Source organism: Rhinolophus ferrumequinum, chromosome 6 (genome assembly GCF_004115265.2).
Source record: "Rhinolophus ferrumequinum isolate MPI-CBG mRhiFer1 chromosome 6, mRhiFer1_v1.p, whole genome shotgun sequence".
Taxonomy (NCBI): Eukaryota; Metazoa; Chordata; class Mammalia; order Chiroptera; family Rhinolophidae; genus Rhinolophus; species Rhinolophus ferrumequinum.
This window is the reverse complement of record NC_046289.1, coordinates 29,801,082-29,827,737: the sequence shown is the minus strand read 5'-3', so window position 1 is coordinate 29,827,737 and position 26,656 is coordinate 29,801,082. Positions and strand designations below refer to the sequence as shown.

At 34.6% G+C, this 26,656-nt stretch overlaps 1 protein-coding gene and 1 pseudogene across 17 annotated transcripts in view; both read left to right on the top strand.

Annotated features, from left to right (window-relative positions):
* The window catches only part of GPHN (gephyrin), a 438,119-nt gene that overhangs the window by 57,848 nt on the left and 353,615 nt on the right, over positions 1–26,656 (top strand). For all 17 annotated transcript variants that reach the window (XM_033107419.1, XM_033107417.1, XM_033107412.1 and 14 more), the window contains exon 2: positions 20,584–20,662. In XM_033107419.1, coding sequence (XP_032963310.1) covers positions 20,584–20,662 — 79 coding nt within the window. The remainder of the gene's footprint in view (positions 1–20,583; positions 20,663–26,656) is intronic.
* On the top strand, positions 12,974–14,233 carry LOC117023015 (60S ribosomal protein L3-like; annotated as a pseudogene).

Below are 26,656 nucleotides of genomic sequence, written 5' to 3'. Positions count from 1 at the left end.
TTTCAGCCCATCTTATAAGGAAGCTGATTCTACTTTAGTCCTCAAATTTAAATCTTTTTCTGTGGGCTAGAAAAATGTCATCATTAAGTTGGGGGTTAAGAGACAAAATTTTCAGTTCAAGAATTACTCTTTATTTGTCCAAAGGGTATTGATTCTAGATATGATATTATTGCTGCAGTGATTAGGGGCTGAGGAGTACAGAAGGATTGTACATAACCTTTACTGGGACAGACACTGTGGGTCCTCTGGTGAAATTTCGTCATAATTCTGTCCGTAGTGAGATCTCATTAGACTTCTCCTCAGGCAAAATCCCTTTAGTTTTTTCTTATGCTTTATTTGCTAATCAAATGGACAAGTCTATCTCTAAAATAATCTTCGAAAGAAAGAGATTGGTCAAAACGGTGAGCAGGATTTCTTAATTTCAGAAGGATGATTTGCATTTGTATTCATTTTTCTCCTAGTATAGAGGTACAGAGATCATTTAGACCTTGATTGGCAAATCTTGTCACAATTTAATACCATGGGTTACTTGAAAAAGGAACAATTGGTATTTCAGACTCCCTGTATAGATTTACATGAGTGTGCCCCATAATTGTACATAAATAATTAAAGTTTGAGAAGCACTGATGTAGTGGAAAGTGCATGGAATCTGTAGGTAGCGTAAGTTAGATTTTCTGTCTTTCTACTACTAGCTATAGTGACCTTGTCCACGGCGCTTAAATTCTCTGTTTTATTGTCCTCATCTTTAAAAGAGGAGGATATATGTGTTTTTAGATGGATTATAAATTTTGTAAAGTCCTTTCCAGCTCTAAAATTTCCATCTGGGAGACCCAAAGAGCTATAGGGAACTGAAATACTGCTCTTAAAGGGCTTGTGCAGAGAGTCACTCACCCCGGGGTCTAGGGGAAAAGCAGCAGTTTGAAAAGTGCACAGACTACGTCTGAAGGAGATTCATTTGCTAATCTTAAAGCATCTGGTGGAGGGGCCAGGGCCTGTTGGGACACTGCCTTGGCAGATGTTCGCAGTCCACTTAAGGGATGCCACTTTGTTGTCAGCCTCTGGTGGCAGGGGGGCTTGCGTTATTGGATCCCACAGGGCTGTAACAATCAGAGAGACAATTTTTGGCCGGCTACCACCCCCAGGGCACTGCACAGACACCAGACTGAGACATACCCCCATTCTTTTTGTGAAAAAGGCCTATTTACATGTCCTGGAGCTTTAGCCTGTGGGGCAGGCTTCAGATTTGCCACAAGTCTGGAGGCCATGGGAGGCGCTATTAGGGAAAGTAGGCTGGAGGATGCTATTTTTATGCTCTCTCTTGGCCTAGCTACAGCTCACTGGTACCTCCCAGAAAGGAGCTGATACAATTGTCTGGAGCTCCAATTTTGCCACTGTCACCCATGGGACACCTCCAATTGCCTGGTCTGGAGGCCAACAGAGTTTATGATTGTGGTCCCACAGGACTGTATTTGCATACTTTTTAAAAAAAATTTTCATTGTTTTATGTTAGTTTCAGGTGTATAAAACAACATGATTAGACATTTACACCCCTCACAAAACGATAACCGCCCCTCCCCCCAAGTTTAGTATGCCTCTGACATTGTATATAGCTGTTACAATACCATTGACTGTATTTCCTATGCTGTACTTTACATCCTGTGACTATATATACATATTTAATTATAGTTGACATTCAGTATTATTCTACATCAGCTTCAGGAATACAGTGCAGTGGTCAGGTATCTACACACTGAAGTGATCCCCCGAATAACTCTAGTATCCATCAGGAACCCTATGTAATCTTTACAGCATTATTGATTATATCCCTCATACTGTATTTCATATCCCTGTGACTATTTCGTGACTACCAATTTGTACTTTCCAATCCCTTCACCTTCTCCCCCATCCTCCAATCCGCCTCCCATCTAGCAATCACCAGTTTTTTTTCTCTGTATCTCTGAGTCTATTTCTGTTTTCTTTGTTTGTTTATTCTGTTCTTTAGATTCCACATACAAGTGAGATCGTATGGTATTTGTCTTTCTCACTCTGACTTGTTTCACTTAGCATAAAACCCTCTAGGTTCATCCGTGTTGTTGCAAGATGTAAGATTTCATTCTTTTTTTTAATGGCAGAGTAATACTCCTATCTATAAATGTACCACAATTTCTTTATCCTATCGTCTGTTGATGGGCATTTTGGTTTCCATGTGTTGGCTATTTTGAATAGCACTACAATAAACATAGGGGTGCATATTATTTTATTTCAAATTAGTGTTTTGGATTTCTTTGAATAAATGCCCAGGAGTGGAATTACTGGGTCATAAGGAAGTTCTATTTTTAATTTTTTGAGGAACCTTGATACTGTTTTCCACAGTGGCTGCACCAATTTGCAATCCTACCAACAGTGCACAAGTTTTCCCTTTACTCCACATTCTCAACAGCACTTGTTGTTTGTTGATTTATTGATGATAGACATTTTGACAGGAGTGAGGTGGCATTTCATTGTGCTTTTATTTGCACTTCTGTGATGACTAGTGATGTTGAACATCTTTTCATATGTCTATTGGCCATTTGTATGTCCTTTGCCCATTTTTTAAATTTTTTGTTTTTGAGTGTTGTGTGAGTTTTTATAAATTTTGGATATTAACCCTTGAGCAGATGAATCATTGGCAAATATCTTCCCCCATTCAGTGGATGTCTTTAAAAGCTTCTGCATGAGGATCTGGCTTTCAATTGCCTGAAACTAGGTGCTGACTGAGATCCTTCCCTTTGGAACACGGATAGGTCTTGACACAGCCTTAACAACTAGGAACTATCAAGAATAAATCTGACTACTTAGATGATCACAAAGATTTGAGAGGCAATCAAGAGGTAAGGCAAGGTTAAACAAAGTGGTTCATCTCCTATGCAAGGCCATTCCTTCAAGACTGGAAGAGGGAGCTTTCCCCCCTAATACATAGAAACAAACACAGAAAGTCAAGCAAAACAAGGAAACAAAGGAATATGTCCTAAATAAAAGGACAAGATAAATCCTCAGGGAAAAAAAAAGCTCATGAAACAAAAGATAAATAATTTAGCTGATAAAGAATTCAAAGTAATGGTCACAAAAATGTTCACTGGGAGAAGGATGGGTGAACACATCAACAAAGAGACAGAAAATATAAGAAAGTACTCCAAGCAGAAGTCACAGAACTGAAGAATGTAATAACCCCTGAAAAATACACCAGAGGGTTTCAACAACAGGCTAGATGCATAAGAAAGAAAAATACACCAGAGGGGTTCAACAACAGGCTAGAAGCATAAGAAAGAATCAGTGATCTAGAAGACAGAATAGTGGAACTCACTCAAACAGAGCAGGACATAGAAAAATAATTTTTAAAAGTGGAGATAGCTTAAGGGTCCTATGGGGCAACATCAAGCAGAACGTCATTCACTTTATAGGTGTCTCAGAAGGAGAAGAGAGAAAGAAGGGGGCAGAAAACTTATTTGAGGAAATAATAAGTGTGTTTAGTTCTGTAAGAAATTACCGAACTTCCATCCAAAGTGGCTGTACCAGTTTGTATTCCCACAGTTAGGGAGAGAGTTCCTGTTGCTCCACATCCTTGCCAGGTTTTGGTAACATCACTAGTTTAGATTTTGGCCATTCTAATAGGTGTTTAGTGGTGTCTTTTTATCATTTTATTTTGCAGTTCCCCAATGACATATGATATTGAGCATCTTTTCACATGTTCATTTTTCTCCTGTATATCTTCTTTGGTGAAGTGTACATTAAGGTCTTTTGCCCATCTTTTAATTGGACTTTTCTTAATTTTGAGTTTTAAGAGTTCTTTATATATTTTAGATAACAATTAATTTATAAGATATGTCTTTTACAAATACTATATCCCAGTCTGTGGCTTGTCATCACAATGTCTTTTGTGGAACAGAAGTTTTTAATTTCAATGTCGTCCAGCTTATTAATTTTTTCTTTCATGGATCATGCTTTTGGTGTTGTATGTATAAATACAGGTTGCTTTAAATAAAGGTTGTTTTACTTCTTTTATCCATTTTTGGGGGGCCTCTAGTGTTTTTTCTAATCGTGTTGTTTAATACAACCAAAAAAAATGGTAAATAATAGAGTTGATAATGAATATCCTCATCTTGTTCTTTATTTTTTGAGAAAGTGTTTACTATTTCCCATTAAGTAAGATGCTGGTTATTGAGGTGCATGTGCACACACACGTATATATACATATATGTTGTCCAGGTTATGAAAATGTCTCTTTTTTAAAATTAAATTTATTGGGGTGACAATGGATAGTAAAATTACATAGGTTTCAAGTCTGCTTTTCTATAATACGTCATCTATGTATCATATCGTGTGCCTACCACCCAGAGTCAGTTCTCCTTTCATCAGCATATATTTGATCCCCTTTACTCTCTTCTACTATCCCATTTGCCCGCCCCCTTACCCTTTGGTAACCACTAAACTGTTGCCTGTGTCTGAGTTTTTGTTTCATTGTCTTGTTCCTTTGTTGCTTTCAGTTATATATTCCACATAGTATGAGTGAAGTCATATGGTTCTCTACTTTTTCTGTCTGACTTATTTCGCTTAGCATAATGATCTCAAGATCCATTCATGTCGCAAATGGCAGTATTTCATCTTTTCTCATGGCAGAGTAATATTCCATTGTGTATATATACCACATCTTCTTTATCCAATCATCTATGAAAGGACACTTTGGTTGTTTCCATGTCTTGGCCACTGTAAATAAAGCTGCAATGAACATCTGAGCCCATATATCTTTTTTTTTCCTTCCTCCCCTTTCTTCCACCTCCCCGCCCCTCCAGTTCAAGCCGTTGTTTCTCAGTCTAGTTGTGTACGACACAGCTCCCTGGCCCATGCTGAGCCTTGCGCTCCCTGGGGCTGAGGCAGTCGGTCACCACTTGTCGGTCAGCTGCTCACAGCAGGTCTCATCGGCTGCCGGCCACTCCTGCTGGCCACTGGCCACCCATGGTGGCTCACAGTAGTAGCCTATGGCAGCACACAGCAACTCCTGCTGGCCACTCACGCTGCCTGCCGGCCACTCATGGTGTCACACGGTAGCCCGTGGCAGCACACAGCAGCCCACGGCAGCGCGGCAGTACATGGCAGCTCTCGCCTCCGGCTGCTCACGGCATCCCAGCTCCAGGGATAGCTGTTGTTCACATTCTTAGCTGTAGAGGGCGCAGCCCACTGGCCCATGTGGGAATCCAACTGGCGGCCTTCGGCGTTAGGAGCAGGTGCTCCAACCACCTGAGCCACTGGGCCAGCCCACATATATCTTATGGATAAATATTTTCAGATATTTTTGGGTAGATACCTAGGAGAGGGATTGCTGGGTCATATGGTAATTTCTATTCTTAATTTTTTGAGGAACCACCATACGGTTTGCCATATCAGCTGTACCAATTGACATTCTCACCAACAGTGTATGAGGATTCCTTTTTCTCCACAGCCTCTCCAACACTTGTTATCATTTGTCTTGTTGATGATAGCCATTCTAACAGATGTGAGGTGATATCTCATTGTGGTTTTTATTTGCATTTCCCTAATAGCTAGTGAAGTTGAGCATTTTTTCATCTATCTGTTGACCATTTCTATGTCTTCTTGGGAGAAGTGTCTGTTCAAGTCCTTAACCCATTTTTTAATTGGATTGTTTGTTTTTTTGTTGTTGAGTTGTACGAATTCTTTATATATTTTAAGTATTAACCCCTTATCAGAAGCATCGTTTGCAAATATATTCTCTCATTTGGTTGGCTGTCTCTTTGTTTTGTTGTTGGTTTCTTTTGCTGTGCCGAAGCTTTCTAGTATGATATAGTCCCATTCATTTATTTTAGCTTTTACTTCCCTTGCCTTTGAAGTCAAATTCATAAAATCCTCTTTGAACCCAAGGTCCATAAGTTTAGTACCTATGTTTTCTTCCATGCAGTTTATTGTTTCAGGTCTTATGTTCAGGTCTTTGATCCATTTTGAGTTAATTTTGGTACACAGTGACAGATTGTAGTCTGGTTTCGTTCTTCTGTACATGGCTTTCCAATTTTCCCAGCACAAAAATGTCTCTTAATTTCTATTTTAAACTTAAAAAAAAAAAACCAAACATGAATGGTGTTGAATTTTGTCACTTGAGTTTTTAGCAGTTATGAAGATGAATATATAATTTTTCCTCTTGGCTCTGTTGATATGATGAATTTAATAATGGATTTTTTAGTTTAAAATACCCTTGAAATTTCTGGACTATACCCCACTTTTTCATTTTTTTTCTTTTTTAAGTGTTTGGATTCTTTTGGATAGTATCTAAGATTTTTACATTGTAATTCATAAGTTTGATCGATAGTTTTCTTTTTTGTGCAGTTTTCATCAAGTTTTGGGGTCATCATCATACCTGTTTTGTAAAAATAATTTGGAAAATTTTTTTTTCTGTTTAGTTCTTATTTTTATTTTATTTAGGCAATAATTCAACAGAGGTTTGGGTATCTACTATGTGTTAAATAACAAAATAGTAATGATAATTAAAAGTTACTGAGCTCTTACTGTGTATTTGGCCATATTCTAGATACAGTTGATTCTCATTACTTGTAGTAGTATTGTACTATAAAGATGCCACATATACTGAATTAGTAGATACTGAACCGTTGCTTCTAGTGGAATTAACAAGGGAAGGTTCCTGAGAGCCTCTGGTCAGAACATTTTGGTGAGTGATTATATAGAACCATATTTTATGTGTGTTTCTATTTAATGACACCTTATTTAGCATATAGTTGACTCATTAACATTAAATTCATGTCCAGCAGCAATATAACTCATGCCTGAACAAAGCTTATCTAACACACACTTCTCCTTAAAGCATATTACCTTCTTGCACTCTGGACACTAAAGAGCACGTCAGCACTACGCTGGGGGGCCATTCTAAATAGCGTAATCAACAAAAAGCACAAAAATGCTAAAAACATGGCACTATAAGTAGACTGTGAAAAAGAATACTTGTTTACAGTAGGAGAACTGACATAGGCAGAGCATTGCCTTGTTCAGCCTCAGCTGAAATCATGTGAATCGGACTTAAGTTTTACTTCTCTGACATGTTTGCAAAAGTGCTGTGAGTATTGATGTTGGGGTTACGAATAACTGTTAGTGAGTAGGTGAATTTGCAAATACTGAGTCTGTGAATAATAAGGAGCGACTATACTTATGTATTTCATTATGTATGCATTCATTCATTTATTCCAGCAATCCTGTGAGGTGGATACTGTTATTGTAGATGATGTAATCTGCAAGAAAGAGGTTAAGTAGCTCGCTCAGTGTTACACAGTCTGTGAGTGATGGACTTACTGTGTTTCCCCGAAAATAAGACCTAGTCGGACAATCAGCTCTAATGCGTCTTTTGGAGCAAAAATTAATATAAGACCTGGTCTTATTTTACTATAATATAAGACCGGGTCTTTATAATGTAATGTAATGTAATGTAATATAATACAATGCCTGGTCTTATATTAATTTTTGCTCCAAAAGACACATTAGAGTTGATTGTCTGGTTAGGTCTTATTTTCGGGGAAATAGGGTAGGACATTACTAAAACAATATGTCTGATATTAAGGCATGGTATCTGCCCTTAGGGGTCCTTTGTGTCTAAAAGCGTTAATAAGGTATATTGCTGAAAATAACTGAATTCAAGGTAATTTTTGTTAAGTAGCATAAGGGTAATACCAACAAAAATATAATAGAAATTCAGAGGAAAGCATTTCAGGTCTTTATGTAGGTGATGGTATCTAAACTAAACCTTGAAAAATCAATAAAATTTCATTAAATGAGCTTTTGAGGATGGAAGAGATCAACTAATTCAGAATGTGCTCATTTTTTTTACATAATGGTTCTAGCCTTGTTAGAATGGGGAAGTGGTTAGTGAAGGGTCAGCCTCTTTGGTTTTCAGTTTTCAGGATTCATATTGTCATTCTCTGACCATTTTTTAATTACTGTCTCTATAATTTTTTTCTGCGCTTCTAACATCAGGAAATAAAGCAGTAGCACCCTTAATTGGAAGAGGAACATGGCCGTCTTTTAACATAAATGAATTTCTTATGGAATAAGGAGATGACTACCCATTAGTGGTGGTGGTGGTGGAGCTATAATAAAGAAATGTATTGGATAAGATCCCCTTAACATCAATATAAATTCTTTTTGTTTTAACAGCATTTCTGTAAAGCAACAAAGCATAGAAACGTATTCACTGCTATTTGGAATATTTTGTGACAAATGTGGAATCCTTGCTTTATGCTTTTATAGTAGTTCCATAACAAGGTTATTTTTAAAACAACATACAAAACTGAAATTTCAACATTAATTGGATTGACACTTCTAGGTGTAAATGAACACTTCTAGTTGTAAATCTTGAGGAAGTTGGCATGAGACTTCAACATATTCTGTTTTCAGTAGGTTAGTGTTCACAGTATTATATTGTGCTAAGCAGAAAAATCTCAGTGCTTAAACATCTTCAAACGCATATAGCTTGATATTTGCTCTTTTGAAAATCTTAGCCCTCAATTACCAACCCAAATACCTGTGTCCTTGGCTGTCTGGTCTCCCAAGCAGTTCCCTGTTAGAGCATTTTTATCTCTTAGAAGGACATTGTAGTGCTTCCATACTATTCTTCACATTACTGTTAAAGTTTCTAAAGTTTAGCTCTGATTCTGCATTCCCAAACCTGAATGTGCCAAATGATTCCCTGATGCCCAGTGGTTTTCTTTGGGCTACCTAACATGTCAGGGTTTTTTGTTTTTTTTTTTTTTTTTTTTTGGTGACTTCACCTTCCATCTACTTTTTCAGGTTTATCTCTCATTATTCTTTTTTCATGACCTTATACTTCAGCCAAACTGTTCACTAAACAGCCCAATATCAATAATACTTTTATGATTTTTTACACTGTTTTGTTTTCTTTTTGTGAATTGACCTTTCCTTGCCTTTGCATATCCAAAATCTACCAAATGTACCCAGTTCTAATGACTTTTCCATGAAGGCCTTTAAACCACAGTATCACTTTAACTTTTTCTAACTTTTTCTCTCCTATGGTTCCTTTACATACTTGCTTCTCCTCTTATTATTTTATTTAGCTTTTCATTTTTGAAAATTTAAGGAATATACAAAGTAAATAGTATGATAAATCCCAATGTGCCCACCACCCAGATATAGCAGTTATCATTGACATTCTTGTTTCATTTGTATCTTCCCCAATTTTCCACCTTCCACGCAATTATTGTTAATTCTTTGAGATAAAATTTACATATATTAAAATTCTCAAATGTTATCTGCACGATGTTGACAATTAAGTGACACATGAAACCCCTTCTCCTTTCATAACATAGAATGTTTCCATATCTCCAGAAAATTTCTCATGCCCCTTTCCAGTTGATCCTCCCGCCTTGAGTCAAGCATTGTTTAATTTTTTTCACCTTGTATTTGTTATACCTTTCTTATTCTTTCCATGTAAATGGAATTGTACTCTTTGTATAAAGCTTCTTTCTCTCAGCATAATGTTTCTGATATTTATCCCTTGTAACTGTTTGTTATTCCATTTTATTGTTGACTGAGTATTGTTTTTTGTATGACTGTTCCACAGTTTATTTATCCATTCAGTTAATGGACATTTGGGATATTCTCAATTTTTGGCTATTGTGAGTACAGCTGCTATGGATATTTGTGTATGTCTTTTTGTGGATACAGTTGATTCTCATTATTTGCAGTAGTTATGTTCTATAAAGTCTCTATGAACATTGAATTAGTTAATACTCAACCATTTATTCTAGGTTAAATACAGGATTAGGTTCCTATATGCCTCTGGTCACAATATTTTTGTCAGCTGATCAATATATGAGCTTTTATGTATGTTTTCATTTAAAGATACCTTATTTAATACATATTGTTGATTCATTAACACTGAATTCATGTCCAACAGCACTATAACTCATGACTGAATAAAGCTTAACCAGCACTCTTATTTTCTCCTTAAAGCACATCATAGCCTTTTTGCTCTTAGAAATACTAGATAGCACTTTGGCTCTATGCGCTGAACAGTGATGTCACTGACAAAAAGCACAGTAACATGAAAACATGGCAGTTAGGACACCACAGAAAGGACACTCATTTACAGTATGAAATTTAAACAAGGCAGAGTGTTCAACTTCAGGTGAGAACGTGCATGTTAGGCAGCTCAAGTCTTTCTCCTTTCTGCTCATGTCCACAAATTATTGTGAAAGCACTGTGAATATTGCTTATTAGGTTACAAATGAATTTTGGCGAGCAGGTGAATTCACAAAGATGAATTCTTTGAGTAATGAAGATGTACATACATTTTCATTGGTCTTGGGTAAATATTTATACATAGCATTACTGGGTCAAATAGTGTCTTTAACTTTATATGATACTGCCCAACCTTTTTGCAAAGTAGTTTTCTCATTTTTAATTCCCATCAGCAATGCATAAAAGTTCCAGTTGTTTCGTATACTTACTAATATTTGGTATTTCCGGTCCTTAATTTTAACCACTGTAGTGCTCAATTGATATTTCCTTGTTATAGTTATTAGTTCATGTTTTACCTTTCCTTCATTTCTAAACTGGAAACTTTTTGTTGACGGCATATAATTCACCTTTGTATTGATAAACTAATATTTCTAGGAGGTACTTTTGAGCCTTATTGTTAAATGCACAAACTTTGGAGCCAGATTACCTACCTAGATTCAAAGCTCAATTCTTCCACTTACAAATTTTGAGACCTTGGACAATAAAAATAACGTAGTAAATGAACATTTCGTAATTAATTAATTGGGTCTCCCAATAAACAATTAAGTTTAGAAATCAAGTTTCTTTGAGATTAAGTAACTTGTCTCAGATCAAATGACTAGGAAGTAGTAGAACACGATTTCAAACCCAGGCTTACTTGACTCCTGTACTCTTAACCACTACACAAAATAGTACTGCCACCTGAATCCCACTTTAAAACCTGTGTATCATTAAATTTCTGTTTATTATCCTCAGTTAAGATGTAAATGAATGAAGGTACATCTTTAAATAGTGAGCTTTTCAATCCATGAATTTCCTATATCCCTCCATTTACATAGGTATTTTAATTTTTCTGAATAAAAGTGTGTAATTTTTGATGTGGACATTTTGCCTACCTTTCATTAGACATATTACTGGTTATGTGGTATCTTTTGATGCCTTTGTAAGTGGTATGATATAAAAGTCTTCATTTCTAATTGCTTGTTGCAGTTAATTTTTTATATTGACTTCATGTCCATCAACCATGCTAAACTACTTATTAATTCTAGTAGTTTATTTGTGCATTCTTTGCTTTTTCTTGCCTTATTTTACTGCCTGACACCAACAGTTCGTTTTTGAGTAGAAGTGGTAACAGTGTCTCATTCCCAATTTGAAAGGGAAAATTTTTAACGTTTCACCATTAAGTGTAATGCTCAAGTAGGTAAAGGAAGGCAGACGCTGCTTCTTCACTGCCAGGTGGGATAGAAGTCAAGTTCTCCATTTGGCCTCCTTGATACTTGAAGGGTGGGCATGGATCTGGGTTCCCCACTCAGTCTTCACTGATCCCTGGTTGCTTAGGATTTGAAGGATAACCTGGATGGGAAAGGATGGAGATATTTGGGAATTTTCCCAATAACTTGAATTTTGATATGGGCTTTGGATAGAGATATAAAGGAATAGAGAAGAGCATAGATCAATTAGCACCTTCTGTGAAAAGTCATGAGCATATGTCATACTAATGCACGTACCAGGAATTACATCAACTAGCTCTCTATAGGACATGGTAATCTTACTGTGTTCCTATAAACCAGTAAACTTTTTACAGGAACACAGTAAGATTACCATGTCCTTTTAAAGTTTACTGTGTTCAGTAAACTTTTTCCATAAAGAGCCAGAAAGTAAGTATAGTCTATGTTTTGCAGGCCAAGAGGCCAAAAATAGATATATACTACAACAACTATATCCCCCTCCCCCAATTTTCCAGAATTTTTTAAATTTATGAACTCTAAATGTAATAGTAATATTTGAGTACAATATTCGTAATACATGTTTACCAATTTAAAGAATGGAATTAGGGGATAATTGGAGTTTATAGTTACTATTTCCTGTCATGAAAATCAATTATCTTTGCAAATGTCTTTTCACACAGATAGTTATTGGAAAAATACTGGTATCAGCCCATGAAGATATGATTTTAATTGAGCACATTAATTATTTGGGATGTGTTTTTAGAATTCTATTAAGTTTTCTTGCCGTTTAGCATGTCATTACATTGCAGAATAATCACTTCCAATTGAAGATAAGGTGGAAGCTCTTCAATTGCAGAGTTAAATTAATTTTAAAATATGAAAATTTTCTTTGCACTTCCATCAGATCCAAAATTGCTGCTGGAACTGTAGCTTAAACTCAGAAAATTATCTGTTGCAAATTTATCGGGAAAGGAGGTTTTGCTTCTTGTTTTAACTTTTGTCAGAATGAGAATAAGTTATCTTTTGACAGCATACAAAGTACATAAAAGCTAGACATTACTTAAAATTAAAACAACATTGGTAGTTGTAAAATGTCTATCAGTGTAAATTTTGAATGTAAGCATTGTTTTGGCTTGTAATTTTAGGTTGAATACTAAGAAATATTAAGAAAACTACTAAATTTTCATCATGACAGTTTACCTTTTATTGTTCATGTACCTCATTCAGTTGTTCAATAATAATTCTTTGTACTTTTTTTTTTTAACATCCTTTTTGGAAGAATTCAGGGAATTTTTCTCCTAACAGGTAGAAAATAGTAGGACTTAGGCATGAAAAAAATTAAAGTAATATCTGAAGTAACAGAAAAATGTTATCTTAAAGTTAACCTACTTAAAATGGGAACTGAAATTTGGTGTAAAAAAATGGATAAGGCTCTACCGGCAGTAATCGGAGGCGTGATGTCTCACAGGAAGTTCTCCGCTCCCAGGCATGGGTCCCTGGGCTTCTTGCCTCCGAAGCGTAGCAGCCGGCACCACGGGAAAGTGAAGAGCTTCCCCAAGGATGACCCCTCCAAGGATGACCACCTCACAGCATTCCTGGGCTACAAGGCTGGCATGACCCACATCGTGCGGGAGGTCGATAGGCCAGGATCCAAGGTGAACAAAAAGGAAGTTGTGGAGGCTGTGACCATTGTAGAGACGCCACCCATGGTGGTGGTGAGCATTGTGGGCTACGTGGAAACCCCTCGAGGCCTCCGTACCTTCAAGACCATCTTTGCTGAGCACATCAGTGATGAGTGCAAAAGGCGCTTCTATAAGAACTGGCATAAATCTAAGAAGAAGGCCTTTACCAAGTACTGCAAGAAGTGGCAGGATGATGATGGCAAGAAACAGCTGGAGAAGGACTTCAACAGCATGAAGAAGTACTGCCAGGTCATCCGCGTCATCGCCCACACCCAGATGCGCCTGCTTCCTCTACGCCAGAAGAAGGCCCACCTCATGGAGATCCAGGTGAATGGAGGCACAGTGGCTGAAAAACTGGACTGGGCCCGTGAGAGGCTAGAGCAGCAGGTCCCTGTGAACCAAGTGTTTGGACAGGATGAGATGATCGATGTCATCGGGGTCACCAAAGGCAAAGGCTACAAAGGGGTCACCAGCCGCTGGCACACCAAGAAGCTGCCCCGTAAGACCCACCGAGGGCTGCGCAAGGTGGCCTGTATTGGGGCGTGGCATCCTGCCCGGGTGGCCTTCTCGGTGGCCCGGGCTGGGCAGAAGGGCTACCATCACCGCACTGAGATCAACAAGAAGATCTACAAGATTGGCCAAGGCTACCTCATCAAGGATGGCAAACTCATCAAGAACAACGCCTCCACCGATTACGACCTGTCTGACAAGAGCATCAACCCTCTGGGTGGTTTTGTCCATTACGGTGAAGTGACCAATGACTTTGTCATGCTGAAAGGCTGTGTGGTGGGAACCAGAAGCGGGTGCTCACTCTCCGCAAGTCCTTGCTGGTGCAGACCAAACGGCGGCCCTGGAGAAGATTGACCTGAAATTCATGGACACCACGTCCAAGTTTGGCCATGGCCGTTTCCAGACTGTGGAGGAGAAGAAAGCATTCATGGGACCACTTAAGAAAGACCGAATTGCAAAGGAGGAAGGAGCGTAGTGTCAAGAACAGATTGTGCAGCTGGTGGGATCTCAATAAAAGTTATTTTCCAGTGGGGGGAAAAAATGGATAAGAATGCTAAAACTCATATGGAGTTGCAAAGATGCTGAGTAGCCAAAAAATATCTTGAAAAACAATCACAAAGTTGGGGAATTCAGTTTCCAAAGTAAAACATCCTACAAAGCTAAGTAATTCAAATAGTGAGCTTTTAGCATAAGGATAGACATGTAGACGAATGGAATAGAGTTGAGTCAGAAATAGCCCGTGTATCTATGGTTAGTTGGTTTTTCAAAAGAGTGCCAAGACCATTTAATGGGGAAAAGAATAGATTCTTCAACAAATGATGCTAGAACAACGAGATAGCCACATCTAAAAGAATGAAGTTAGACTTACCCTCACACCATGTACAAACGTTAACTCAAAATGGATGAAAGACCTACATATAAGAGTTAAAACTATAAAATTGCTACAAGAAAACATAGGGGAAATTCCTTATGACCTTGGATTTGGCAGTGGTTTCTTAAATATGACATCAAAGATAAAATCGATAACTAGAACTTCACCAAAATGAAAAACTTTTGCACATTAAAGGATACTATCAAGAGGGAACATAAAGATAACCCACAGAATGGGAGAAAATATTTGCAAATAATAAGTCTGATAAGGGTCTAGTATCCAGAGTATATAAAGATGTCTTAAAACTCAACAACAGAAAAGTAAACAGCTCAGTTTAAAAGTGTGCAAAGGACTTGAGTAGACATTTTGCCGAAGAAGATACCCAAATGGCCAAGAGGCACATGAAAAGATGCTCAACATCATTTGTCATGAGGGAAATGTAATCAAACCCACAATTAGATAATACTTTTACACCCCACTATTACGACTAAATTAAAAAAGACAGACAGTAAAATCAGTAGATGTGGGCAAATGCAACCCCTGTACGTTGCTGATGAAATGTAAAATATTGCAACTGATTTGGCAATTCCTCAAAAAGTTAAACATGGAATTACCATATAATCCAGCAGTTCCTTTTCTGGGTATATACTCCAAATAATTGAAAACAGGAACTCAAATACTTGTACACTTATCCTCATTCAACATTACTCACAATAGCCAAAAGGTAAAAACAGCCTAAATGGCCATCAAAGGATCAATGGATAAACTGAAAGTTGCACATACGTACATTCAGATGTTACTATTCAGCCATAAAGAGGAATGAACTACTGATGATATGTGTTACAACATGAATGAACCTTGGAAATATTATGCTAAATGAAAGAATCCAGACACAAAAAGTCACATATTGTATGCTTCTGTTTGTATGACATACACGTATCCAGAACAGTTAAATTCATACAGAAAGCAGAGAAGAACGGGGACTTGCTGCTTAATGGGTACAGGATTTCTCGGGGGATGATGAAAATGTTTTTGAAATAGATAGAGGTGGTGGTTGCACAACACTGAATGTACTAAATGTCACTGAATTGTGCACTTCAAATGCTAAATTTTGTAATGTGAGTTTCACCTAAATAACAGAAAAGATTTATCTTGAAAAATGAAGCGAAGAATTATGGAGTCAGTCTACTTTTTCTTGTATCAGGTATTATTTAAGCTATGTGACATATTTTCAGAATAGAATAAAACAAATCAAGTGCTGAAATTTTTTTTGCGATATTTTAAAATTATAGCATGCTGACATTTTTCACTAAACATTTAACTTTCAACCTGTGATTATAGAGAGGGACTTTTTGGAAATATATGTAATGTTCCCAAGAACCAGCTCTTAACTTTTTAATATTCAAATGTTTGTCTTTTGAAACACTTATATAAGTATACTTTTCTTTGTAAACTGTCGTCTAATTTGTTCAGTGAAACTTTGAGTGAATTAATTGGAATCTCTCTATAGTATAAAGTTAATTTAATTTTAATTATCAATTATTTTCATAGGGCCATTCCTTTAGATTTTTATTTCACTGGATATTTGGAAACTGCACAATGAATGAGTTTTGAATTAAAACTCTTTTCACTGTTTTCTTAGCAATTTTCAAATGGTGGTTTTTCATGTTCTTAAACATGAGACAGTACGATCAATTTTATGACTACTAAATTCCTCTGATACTTTATTTTAAACATGAATTTTTGAGGATAGAAATTCTCTTGTTACAGACACATCCTTTCTGACCAGAGCAAGGTAGAATATAAATGTCATCCTAGAAGTAAGAAAAGGATGGCTATGTCTCTTATAACGTAGTTCCTAATAATGAGATGGAACAATCTATAATAATAGGACTTAGAAAATACATTATAAAGATTTTTATCAAAGATAATATTGATTATACATAATACTATATTATACTTGTTACAAGTTACAAAATGAACGTGGAGTGCTTAGCACATAATGAATGTCAATTATTACCTGATTATGGACCAGAAAGATTAATATATATAGAAAAGGTACTTATGATTAGCGAAGAACTCTGCTAAGGATCCATTTTACAAATATTTCTAAATATATACTGAGTTTGAATGCTGACTCTTCCTAACCGTAGGTAAATCTATAAAATAATGAAGAGTAGAACTAATACCATTTTGAGGTGTGTATGTATGTGTATATGTGTATGCTTCAGCTTCTATAAAAATTTCTTTGGAGAAATTTCTTCAGATATAATTTTTGAAGCAATCTAATATATAAAACAAAAATAGAGCTCTTTAGCTGAAAGGAATGTCATTGATCTGAGATACTACCAGGAACCCATGAGATATGAAGCACTAACCACTTAAGTAGACGATCCCTAATACTCCATTCAATTTTTAAAAACTGTTAATTTTTCAATAATACTTTGAGTGACATTTATTATTTCATAATTAATTTTAATTGTCTAACTGTTATTTGTTTTAAAGTTATGGAAAGTTTCCCACATATTCTCATTAGAATCCAGAATATATGAGAAATCAATGAGAACTATGGTCATTATGGCATAGTGGTTAAGAGAGCAGACTCCGGAAGATATAGGGTCTGGATTTTCCCAATACTGCTATATGTTAGCTATACAATTTCTAGCAGGATGCTTAATCTCCCCTTGCTTCAGTTTCCTAATCTGTAAAATGGGTTTACAAATAATAGAGATAATTGTAAAGATTAAGTAATATAATGAATATAAAATGCTTAGCACATAATGTCAATTATTATCTTGATTATAAATCTGAAAGATGAACATTTTCAGGGAAAATGCATATGATTAGATGAGAACTCTGCTAAATAGTCCATTTTACAAAATTTTTCATTAATTTTCCTTCATTCTCCTCCAAGTTGATTATTTTATCAGTATAAACTGCATTGATGTACAAGTTTATAATTTTCATGTTTCTATTGTAATTTCTTGTTTTATCTGACTTTGGTAATCACCTGTTGAAGAATTTGTATTAATCAGTGGAACGGAGAGCATAGTAATTCCTTTAAATAGTAATATGCAGGAGTAAAAAAGAACAATAACAAAAAATGACCAAAACTGGTTTTATTGGTGTGATTTACATATGAAAAAAACTGTTCAGTAGCTAATTAAAATGTACCGTATCTTACTTATAATTCAAAAACAAAATTTGTTGCATTGGTGAAAAAAACTTAACTAAAATAATGTATATTATTACACAGCCAAAGTTTCAGAATTTTTGTTGAGAAACTATTCCTTTAGATTTCTCACTCAGTTTTGAACTTAAAATTTGGATGGGACATGAATTTTGGAAAAATGCCTTCTTTAGCAAAACTCACTTCTCAGATAGCTGACGAGCAAGCCTTTCAAGGAGCAAAGGTTTATTCCATTTTAATTAAGCCTTCAAAACTTTCAGGCTCTTGAAGTTTAAAATTAAGCTCTCTTATTTGCCAAATTGGGCAAGAAACTTTATGAGAACAAATTTTATGATACAATGTATTACACTTTCAATTATAGTTGAGCTCAGCTGGGAACCAACTTTTCTTAAAGTGTGCCAACATTTTCTTTACTTTTTCCTTTGTCCCTACTCAGAAAATGCTTTAATAAAAAGCATTTGTGTGGAAAATTATGAAAAGCAGAAAATTTGTCTCAAATCAATAGGCTGAGATCAGTGTCTGTTAAATATGAAATAAAAATTATATGTTAATCAAAATCAATCCACTTACTGCAAAAAAAAGTGGGTATATCTTTTTGGAATTAATAAAAGGAATCTAAACTTTTTTCAACTTCAGATGTTTTTAATTCATTATTGTTTGTGTGTATTAGCCATTTATATCTGAGGCAAATCCCGATTGGGGGGGCGCTTGAAGCTTATAATTTTGAGGGACTCTGTAAGAAAAGTTAGTATTAAATTCAAATAAAAATTAGGTAATGGATCTTTGAAAGAAGAAAGGCAAGTGTTATAGTCTCCTACTTCTTATGTAGATGATAAATGGCTAAGATATGTACATATGTTTATATATACATACATATATATATATTTAAGATTTTCTGTTATCTTTGATTTTCAGCCATTTCATTGCTGGGAGTGATTTTCTTTCACTTTTTCCATTGGTGGATTGACTGTACTTCCTGAGTCAGTGTGTTAGTGTGTCAGTTTTGGAATATTCTTAGCTGTTTGTTGTTGTTTTTTCTGAAAATATTGCTTCTTCCCCATTCTCTCTCTCCTCTTTTCAATTGCAGTTACATTGGGCTGTTTTATTCCATCATCTCTTTTTTTTTTAAATTAAAGTTTATTGGGGTCACAATTGGTAGTAAAGTTATATAGGTCTCAGGTGTACAATTCTGTAATACATCATTTATATATCACATTGTGTGGTCACCACCCAGAGTCAGTTCTCCTTCCATCACCATATATTTGATCCCTTTACCCTTATCTACCACCTCTCTCCGCCCCCCTTACCCTCTGGTAACTACTGGTTCTCACATCTCTTAAACTCAGTTCTTTTCATTTGTTTTTTTCTCTCCTTGCGTTAGTTGGTATTTTCTGCTGATGTCTTCAAGTTTACTAATCCTGTGTTTTGCTCTGTTGAGTCAGCTATATAACTCACCCACTGATTTCTCAATTTCAAATAATGTGTTTTTTAGTTATAACATGACTATTTGATTCTTTTTCATAGATTTAAATTCTCTGTTGTAATTTGTTTCTTTTTATCTACTATAAATATTTTTCTACATCTTTAATTTATGTTAAATAATTTTCTTAAAGTCTTTGTCTTCTAAATCTGTATCATCTATCGGTCTAGTTAAAGATATATTTTTCTTTTGGTTATTGGTCACATTTCGTGTCCCTTTCCATGCTTTGTAATTGTTATTGTATACCAAATACTGTTTATTATAGGATCATAGGTTGCTGTAAATGTTATTTTCTCTCCTATATTAGAAAGAAATGATGAAGTGCTAATCACCTCAATTCAATTATGAATTGAGCTGGATGATTTGAGTCACAGCTTTAGATATACCTAGTCTACCTCTAGTTTGAAATGTCTTAAGAGCAAGACCTGTTGTGTTGCAGGTATTTCTCTCTGGTCTGACTTTGTACTTATGAACTGTGAAGTTGGGAGATTTTACTCTACCTTTTGGGTTTTGCCTCCTTTTACTCATCCCCCCGACCCTCAAGTTGGGGGTTGAGAGTAAATGTCTTGAGGGGAGACCTGTTTAAATGCTACACAGAAAGTGGTAGGCGCTGCCTGTTGTAGAGTGACTGACTCGATCAACACAACACTACAGAAAACATTTATCCTCTCGCCCGATCTCTCCTTCTCCCCAATCCACGTGTGCAGTCCCAACCCTCAGCAAATATCCCAGGAGGAAACTGTTTTGGGGCTTCCATAAGATTCCAGTCTATCGTAATTGCCCTTGAACCATCGAGAACTACGCTCGTTTCTCTTTTGCTTGGTAGTGTCCCTCTTTTTCTTATTCTTAGCTTGTGTCTAAATGGCAGATCCTCCCAGAAATTAAAACAATCAAGAGTCTCAGCTTGTCTAAGAAGAGATACCAACTTTTTCCTTAGTTTATCCATTTTGCTTCCATTCTTCTCTAATATCTTTAGAAATATGATTTTGGGGGATAATTTATCTTTTTTTTTTTTTTAGTTGTTGTGACTGGCCACTATATGCTGGTAAATTAGTCTGTGAAAGTAAGAACAAAGTTTAGATCCACATGTTTAGTCATATATATATATATATATTGTATTTATATAAAGTCCATGTGCTTAGATTATTGGCTTGTTATTGAATATTAATATTTGTTGATAAATCTCTCAGGCCCAGAATTTGATCAATATTAATGTTGGGAAAAACTATCCAGAGAGCCAAAGTTAGTTTCAGAATCTCTTTTGGTCAGCAGTAATTTAAATTACATGTACACAATAATTAATTTTCTTTTTCTTTTCCCACTTTCCTGTTTAGTGAGTGATAGTTGCTTCAGGAATCTTGCAGAAGATCGCAGTGGAATAAATCTCAAAGATCTCGTACAAGATCCTTCTTTGTGAGTATTTGGTTTTTAGTACTAAGTATAATTTAAAACTTTATGGTTGGTGTGACTTTTTTCAAGAGTTATAACTGGCAACTGATTTAGGTTGAGCAATTTCTTCTCTAACAATTTGTGTTACATATAGTGAAACACATGGAATAGTTTAAACAGAAGTAAAGTTATAGAATACTTTTTAGAAATAGAAGAGATTTTAGAAGAAGGGATAGTGTTATGATTAATGATTGAGTTTCAAGGAGTAGAGCTAATGACTGATGATACCTTGCCAGTGTGGCAGTGGATACTGAGCAGGGGAGATGAGTAATAGTTTCTTTGCTTGGGAAAGTGAGAGTGAATTTGTTCACATCAATTTTAAGCTTATTTTGAATAATTTATAATAATTATTTCTAAGTATAATTATAAATATAAAATAATTATTTGTAATAACTATATTGGAATATATTGAATATATTTCTAATGTTTTATATTAGAAAGCTGTGTACAGCACAAAATTTTTGAAGAGTTTTATAGGTTCCAATTTTAATGTTCTTGCTCGTGAGTCAATCTCATTTTTTATCAGCATGTACTTTACTATAATGTCACTTTCTAGTTCATGAATTAATTTTTTGCAGTTGTATATTTACTGGAAATTATGTGTGCTATCTTCTATATGAACATAACCTCCCAGACAGGTCATCTTTTATTAAAAAAAAAAAAAAAAAAATCAAGACTAGTTAAGCCCGGTGCAGCAGAGATAAGAAAATTGAGTGCTGGCAGGTGTTTTCTTTAATGATGTATAATGTATTCAGTAAAATATATTTTAACAGGAGATCAGTCTTTTGTATCACATGTAATCTATACTACCACAACGTTTAGAAGTAATTTATTAAGACTATGAGGAATAAAAAACAAAAAAGTGTTGAACCTGAAAGTATTGATTCCTTAATGATTTTCCATTCATTTAAAAAAGTAGTCACAAAACACAGAACGCTGAAAATGACTGAATATTGGAAGTTTTATAATGTAATGAATTCAGAAATGAGTTTCTAGAACAAGCTCTCTCAATTTTTTTTTCTTAATCTCTGTTTTCCTCACTCAAAAGGATTGTCTATATATGATTTTTATTCCATTGAAGAGTGACAGTTGTCCTTTTTGCCCTATAACAATTTAGTCAAGAATATAATTAATCTGGTGAATGTAAATATTTCTAGTTAATGAATATTGCATAACATTTATTTACATGAAGAGTTCTATTTTTTTTATGGATATGGGAGGAAAGTTTATAATTTCTTTGAAAGATCTCACCCATCTGAATAAATAAGTTAAATAATTCCGTTATTGTATTGTTTGTAAGGTGTATTTTTCGTACAATAGGATTATATATCTATTTAATGCAGTCTTTGAGGGGAAAATGTGCACATATGGACTTTAATGATATAAAAACTGTGGAGAATTATACTTAATTAGTGGATTATAATAAGGCGCTGTAGTGTTTTGAAATAACTTGTTACTTTTTTCTAGAATGTAGAATAATATTCATCATGCAATCTGTAACTAAATTATAAATTTAATCTTAGTAGTCTAAAAAAAAATTATGTCAGGTCACTACTGCATTGGATGGACAAAATAATTTTGAGCCTTCTGTTTTAAAATAGCCAGATACTATCTTAATTTAGCATCAGTCTCTTAATTTGGCATTAGTTTAGAATGTAAGAATTTAGCGAGAAAGAATTGTTTTTTGCCCTTGCCACTTGGATTTGGAAAGAAATGCCTAGTGCGAAAAAGATAGTGTACTGTCGAAAGTTGTTATGATGGGCAATACTTTATTCTGAGATAACATTTCATTCTATCGCAGTATTAGTGCATACCGTTTGCATGTGTAAGGATTTTTTTTAAAGCCAGCTATCTATCTTCTGTTTCAGACTCTTGACACAAGTTTTTACTATTTGTTCACTGATTCATGTACACTATATGGCTTTATATGGAGTTGAATTGTATGTTGGAAGTAACTCTTTTTCAAAAATCCCTTCCTTAAAAAAGTCACTGACATTTGATGTGTACTCCATAGTAGTGTAAGGGTTGCTCAAGTTGCATACATGTTATTTTAATAAATATCCTAAATTAAAAAATTAGAATATTGGATGAATGCTTTATGTGTTAATATGCTTGGCAGATTTGTATTATGATTCACCTACGTGAGGTGCTGATGCTGAAAGGAGTTGATGTGTAAAGAAAAATTGAGTATTTCAATCACTAATGTTTATAGAAAGGAAGACAATAAAGAGAAAAGGGAAAAATAGGTAGCATATCTTAGTGAGATAAATGTGCAGGTGCTGAACTTTTTTGGGCAAAGTACAGAAATAAAATTGAATGTGTGTGTGTGTGTGTGTGTGTGTGTGTGTGTGTATGAATGAATGAATGAATGAAGTTTGAGGGGATTACTGCCTCAGAGCAGAATGAAAAGGCAGAACCAAAAGTGACTAGTTCATACTATAAATCTGTGTCAAGTTACTGGAATAATGTGATAGGCCCTCTGTGATTTATCTAAATTGTGTACGGTACACACCGTGAGATTTTGCTTTCATTGTAGTAAAACTATTTATTGGGCTTGGATGAGCTGAGTGAGCTATATTGTGTAAGCATGATGAAGGACAGATGCCATGGAAGAAAAGAAAATTGTGACTCCCTAAGCAAGATGAACTTTCTCATCTTGCTAAGAACTTTAGATCTGTCGTTATAATGAGAGCAGACTATGGCTTGTGGCAGGTTGAGGTGAAGGGGATACCTGAGGCGCTCTCTTTCTTTGGGTACTCCGAGAACAGTTTCTGTCACAGTCCTGTGGGTGTTGAGTTTAAGGCTAAGTATAGGAACTTGACATTCACTTTTTGTTAATGAATGTACCTACGGGTTTGTTTGGATTAGTAATTTGCATGTATCTTAAATTCTGAAATAAACAATTTAACTTGTAATAGCTTATCTTGTATTTATGATTATAGATATTTTAAGATTGATTTCCTCTGCTGTATGTATATTTTGACCAATTGAGTTGTGTTATAAGACCTCATGCTTTAGTGGCCTTAGTGGCACATTGAAAAGTATAAAATTTAACTTCATGTTATCACCATATTAGAAACATATCTAATGTGATACATAGTTTTCATATATACAAGAACAAACTTATTTTTAGCATGGTATAATTAATTTTTGTTCTCTTTAAGTGGAGGAATATGTGCTACATAAGTTTTAAAAATCATTTATGCTGTTTCTTCTGGAGAGATGACTATTAACATGCAAAAGAGGTACTGTGTAATGTATTTTGTTATATTCAGTTTTGGTCTTTTGAGTTAATTCTCAAAAATACTTCAAATCTCCATTGACTCTGTACTGAAGATGAAAGGTAAAACATCTTACCATATTTATACTTTAGATTTCTTATTGATTATAAATTATTTAGCATAAATAATTATTTTAACACAAATTCATTTACAGAAATTATTAAAAAGTATTTAAGAATCAAAAGAGGAAAAATAACATAAGAATGAAAAGGACTAACAGAAATTGAATGCCTGTACTATTTATTGTGTTGATACTGATTGTGTGTGTGGGTATAGGTAGGTTTGTCTAGTTTTATTTAATTTGAAAAAGCTCTTAAATATTTAGGACCATTCTAGATGTGTGTTATGTAAGTCAGTTAGAGGATGGATTGTTTAATTCATAGAAGACTCGGCCATCTCTGAATACTAGAAATATATATAATTCATAATGCAGGATATTAGTAATATTCCCTATAGTCAAATAGGGAAAGTTTATATTCTTTAAATTTTGGCACAACATGACAAGTATGTCAGTCTATTGTTTTTCTGTATGGTACTCAGAGAATATTTTCAGTTGTTTCAGTAATGTCAAGATTTTGAAAAAGGTATTACCAAGTTAAAACCTTTATAAAAAAGGATGATTCAATAAAACTGAAGAACTCTTAATCCTAAACTTTGGATAAATAATATTGTGGATAAGGAACTATTTCTTCTTATCAATATTCTTGGTACTTTTTAAAGTTGTAGTAAATAAATAGTAAAAAAATTTACCATCGTAACTAATTTTAAGTGTGAAGTTCAGTTATATTAAGTATATACACACTATTATACAACCAGTCCCTAGAATTTTTTCATCTTGCAGAACTGCTACTCTATCCATTTAACAGTAACTCTCTACCCCTCCCCTCAGCCTCTGGCAACCACTGTTCTGTTCTATGATTTTGACTGCGTTAGGAATCTCATAGAAGTGGAATGATACAGTATTTGTCTTTTTATGACTGGCTATTATTTCACTTAGCATAATAGTTTCAAGGGAGTTTGTCCATGTTGTAACATGTGTCAGAATTCCCTTCCTTTTTAAGGGTAGGTAATATTCCATGTATATATATGTGTGTATATACATACATACATACATACATACACACACATCATATTTTGTTTATCCATTAATGCATCAATCAATGGACACTGGGTTGCTTATACCTTTTCACTATTGTGAATAATGCTGCAGTGAACATGGATGTGCAAATATCTGTTTGAAACCCTGCTTTCAATTCTTTTGCTTATACACCCAGAAGTAGAATTGCTTTATCATATGGTAATTCTATTTTTAATTTTTTGAAGAAATGTCATACTGTTTCCCCTAGTGGTTATACCATTTTATACTCCCACCAACAATACACAAGGGTGCCAATTTCATCACTTCCTTCTTAATACTCATTATTTTCTGTTTTTTTTTTCTCGTTTTTTTTTTAAATAGTAGCCATCCTAATGAGAATCAGGTGATATGTTCTTAGTATTTTTTAATTGAACTTCATTTACTTCTTCACATCTTTAGTAATGATTTTGATGCAATTCATTTACAGAGTAAAAAAAAATAAAAGGTATTGTCTATGACTATTATGATACTTTGGTATATTGTGATGTAAACTGTAAAAGTAGGTTATTCAGTAAAATAGAAATTCTTTTCACTATCATTATGAAGGTTATAAAGTACAAATAGGTCCATAGTAATTTTGTAACAATAGCATTTTAATCAACTCATCTTTCTTATTTTGTATTACTTGCTTTGTCTTACCACTGCTCTTGTACGTCATGTATAAAGGATTGCTTTTGGGTTAAAAAAAATTTCTGTTTTAATTAGAAGATGGTAGATTGAAATTGCAGCATAGTAATTAAAGAATAGCAACTTGCTAGTTGGAATAAATTTTGATATTATAGATCATTAGTGCTTGATAGCAGTATTTTATCTTTTAAGAACAAAGATAAAATTGGACAGAATAGTTGTATCTGATTATAAATTTCTTAGACATCAAAATTTTATGTATCTTTGTACTGCTTTACAAATTTTACCCTCTTTGGTGGAAACTATTCTTTTCATGGTTCTGAAACAGCCTTATCCCTTTGAGTATACGTCTTCACACTATGGTTTGATTGAATGATATTTTGGTTCCTTGGATCATGGCATTAAATATGAAAGAAGGCAGGATTGCCTTCTGGAAAGCAATCATATCTAAATATAGCCTGTACTTATCTGCTGGTGTTAAGACAGGTTGCTATGGTGAATTGAATTTCTTAAAAATGCCAGTCAGCAGAGGATAAACAGTAGTGTTTGAAGTGGTTATTTTCCATAGAGCTGTACGTTCTTATACTGCATTTTCAGGTAGGTAAATTTAGTTAATTTTTAATGGTCCATTTATCAAATTTCAATTTAGAGTATCTTTGAGACCTTTAATATTTATTGAACCAAATAGAAGAGTAGTTTATATAGTTATCTTTTGTTTTTCTGTAAATAAATTTTATTTGGTGTGGAAATGCATTTTTCCAATGGCAGCATTTTAAACATTACTGATCATTCATTTTGCTCTGTTGCCAATAGTTCTGCTAAATCTGAGACAGCTACCAAAGCTATCTTGTTTGTAATAATATCTCTTAAGTTTTTATCATTTTTAATCAGGTTCCTTTTTAGCTTTCTGTT